The sequence below is a fragment of the Musca domestica genome, unplaced genomic scaffold (genome assembly GCF_030504385.1).
Source record: "Musca domestica strain aabys unplaced genomic scaffold, Musca_domestica.polishedcontigs.V.1.1 8, whole genome shotgun sequence".
Classification (NCBI taxonomy): domain Eukaryota; kingdom Metazoa; phylum Arthropoda; class Insecta; order Diptera; family Muscidae; genus Musca; species Musca domestica.
The window spans coordinates 12,911,445-12,914,522 of record NW_026712409.1 but is presented as its reverse complement, the minus strand read 5'-3'; the positions used below and the strand labels follow the sequence as shown (position 1 = coordinate 12,914,522).

General features: G+C 36.6%; 1 protein-coding gene across 1 annotated transcript; it reads left to right on the top strand.

Moving 5' to 3' along the window:
* Positions 1-1,216: 1,216 nt before the first annotated feature.
* Positions 1,217-2,177, top strand: LOC101888378 (lipopolysaccharide-induced tumor necrosis factor-alpha factor homolog). Its single transcript, XM_005188342.4, has 3 exons — positions 1,217-1,373; positions 1,539-1,865; positions 1,950-2,177. Exons 2-3 carry the CDS (start codon positions 1,549-1,551, stop codon positions 2,044-2,046), a joined length of 414 nt encoding a protein of 137 aa, XP_005188399.1. The 5' UTR covers positions 1,217-1,373; positions 1,539-1,548; the 3' UTR covers positions 2,047-2,177.
* The last annotated feature ends 901 nt before the right edge of the window (positions 2,178-3,078 follow it).

Sequence of the window (3,078 nt, the reverse complement as noted above, 5' to 3'; positions counted from 1 at the left end):
GGTTCCTTCCTATTTTCGGTATTTTGGTGATTTAAGCGGCATTATTCTCCGGAAATGTTTCAAATTTGGTATTTGAAGCTCATACTGGATACTACAGCCTATGACAGAAAATTGTCTGTGCAGGTCCACATCTCCATATAACGGTACCTCCTGATATCTGGCATTTTGATGATTTTAGCGACATAATTCACCGGAAATGTTTCAAATTTGGTATTTGAAGTTCGTAATGGATACTACAGCCTATGACCAAAAGTTGTCCGTGCAGGACCACGTCTTCATATAGCCCCCCATATAACGATACCTCCCGATATTCGGTATTTTGATGGTTTCAGCGACATTTTTCACCGGAATTTTTTCAAATTTGGTATTTGAAGTTCGTCATGGATTCTACGGCCCAAGACAAAAAAAATTGTCTGTTCAGCTCCATGCCTTCGTATAGCCCCATATAACGGCACCCCCCGATATTCGGTATTTTGATGATTTTAGCTACATTGGTCATCGATTTTCGCATTTGAATATTGTAATAGCTTATGACAAGAGTTGCCTATGCAGGTCCACGTTGTCGTGACCCTAATATAACGGCTACATTCGGTAGTTTTAAGATTTTAACAGAAGTTTTAAAGAATTTTTTTTTGAGAATTGCCAAATTCGTTCTAAATGATGGAGGGTATTCAAAGTTCGGCCCAGCCGAACTTACAGAAGAAGCCCAGAAGAACTCCCAAAGTTCTTTCAATCTCTAGGGGGCATTTTTTTATGTTTAGAAGAATTTTGTATGGTCTTCTATGTTTAGAAGATCTCTAGAGTGTCTTCTTTGCCAAAATGGTCCTTTAAATGTAAGAGAGGTCTTCTAGTCTAAAAAAAGGCCCAGGTCCAAGGTCTTCTATTTCGAGAGGTCTACTAAAAGGAACCTCCAACATAGGCTCTTGTCTAGAAGATGTCTAAAAACCTCTTATGCATATGCCCCTCATCGAACTCGTTCAATGCTCAGTTGCTCAGACAGAAAAGCGACCATGAAACGGATTTCATCCAAAAAGGCATACATTTCAAGGCCATTATGGAAAAGTTCTTAGTTATTTTTAATGTCCCAAACTTCTGAATGGTTTCTTATAAATTTTTCTGTTCTTTATTTTCTCGGTGTATTTAATTAGTACGAAAAACAATGAATATCTCAATTCCTGCAATGCTGATAACTTCGACGCCCAAGTAAACATAAATAAGTCTGATGTGTACTTGGCATGTGAGAAGGATTCGCATTTCATTGCAAAAGTCAAAGCTTTTAGTTGCAGCCTAACTGTGAACGGAATCAGATCGGATCGGACTATTCAGACGCAGTGGAAATAATCTCAGTAGTGTTACAAAAACATATTTAAGTGGTATGTTCGATCTCTCTCGTTCTCGCTCTCTCATATCCTAAAAACTCACAAATGCAAAGTTGCTTAAAAAATCTGCTTACTAAACATTATGTGCACATGGTGCCAGGGAAATATTCTTGAAATACATTCCAAAAAAAAATTATTTTAAAATATTATATTTTTAAGATTGGGAAAAATGGATTCATCCCTAAAATCGGCACCATCCCCACCACCTTATAATAAACTCAATAACATCTATCCGGAAATGGATACATTCGATCCAGTGCCAACCCATGGCCATGCTCCGGTGGCAGCAGCACCCACCACATCGAGTGTAGCGCAAGTGTCACCACCTATGATCAACATTCATAACATTGGAACGGAAACCAATCAGCCCATTGGGCCAAAACCCGTAATAATGACTTGTCCCCAGTGTCGATGCCGCAACAAGACCCGTACTAAGCGTAGAGCAACATTGAAAACTCATTTGGCTTGTATTCTGCTGACATGCTGGTAAGTCGGATGAGACGAAATATTTCTTTGTTGAGTTATTCAAAAAAAATATTTGTTGTTTCTTTCCTTTATTCTTCTGAAAAGTGGCTGCTGTTGTATACCCTATTGTTTGGATTCGTGTACCAATTTGGATCATTTCTGTCCAACATGTGATGCATTTGTGGGCACGTTTTCCACCTAATGGCATGTGTATGTATGTGGTTGAAGCATTTTCCTGCAAAGGCCCCACAAATCAATTATAATTTATATATTCATATGTATTCATATTTTATGTTTTTGCATTTTTTTAATAAATAATCTCTTTTTATATTATTTCAAAAAGTCGTACTTAAATTCGTTGTGTCACACGTCTTTGTTAAATGTCTTATCAGCATTTATTGTAAAATTCTTAAAGCTTCACTTCAAAACAAAATACTCTCACAGCTCATTGCTAAGATCATATCCAAGTTCCAACTCTACTTTGCAATTAGCGCTGATTCGTCTTTTTTTTTTTTTTTTTTTTTTTTTGATAAAAACTTTATTTGATAAAGACTTACAAACTACTCTTGTTATTGCAATATTATGTAAACTATAAAGCTATTACATAAATAGTCGATAAATGTTTAAAATGCCTTTAAATTTTTCAATTTGTCAAAACAAAAATACACCAATAAGGAAAGGTCAGAAGTCGGGCCGAAAATAAGGAGGTACCGTTATATGGGGGCTATACGAAGACGTAGACCTGCACAGACAATTTTCTGTCATAGGCTGTAATATCCATTACCAACTTCAAATACCAAATTTCAAACAATTCCGGTAAAAAAAATGTCGCTAAAATCATCAAAATACCGAATATCGGGAGGTACCGTTATATGGAGCCTATACGAAGTCCAGAACCTACACAGAAAACTTTCTATCATAGGCTGTAATATCCATTACCAACTTCAAATACCAAATTTGAAACAATTCCGTTATATATGTCGCTAAAATCATCAAAATAGCGAATATCGGGAGGTACCGTTATATGGAGCCTATACGAAGTCCTGGACCTGCACAGAAAATTTTCTGTCATAAGCTGTAGTATCCATTACGAACTTCAAATACCAAATTTCAAACAATTCCGGTAAAAAATGTCGCTAAAATCATCAAAATAGCGAATATCGGGAGGTACCGTTATATGGAGCCTATACGAAGTCCTGGACCTGCACAGAAAATTTTCTGTCATAAGCTGTAG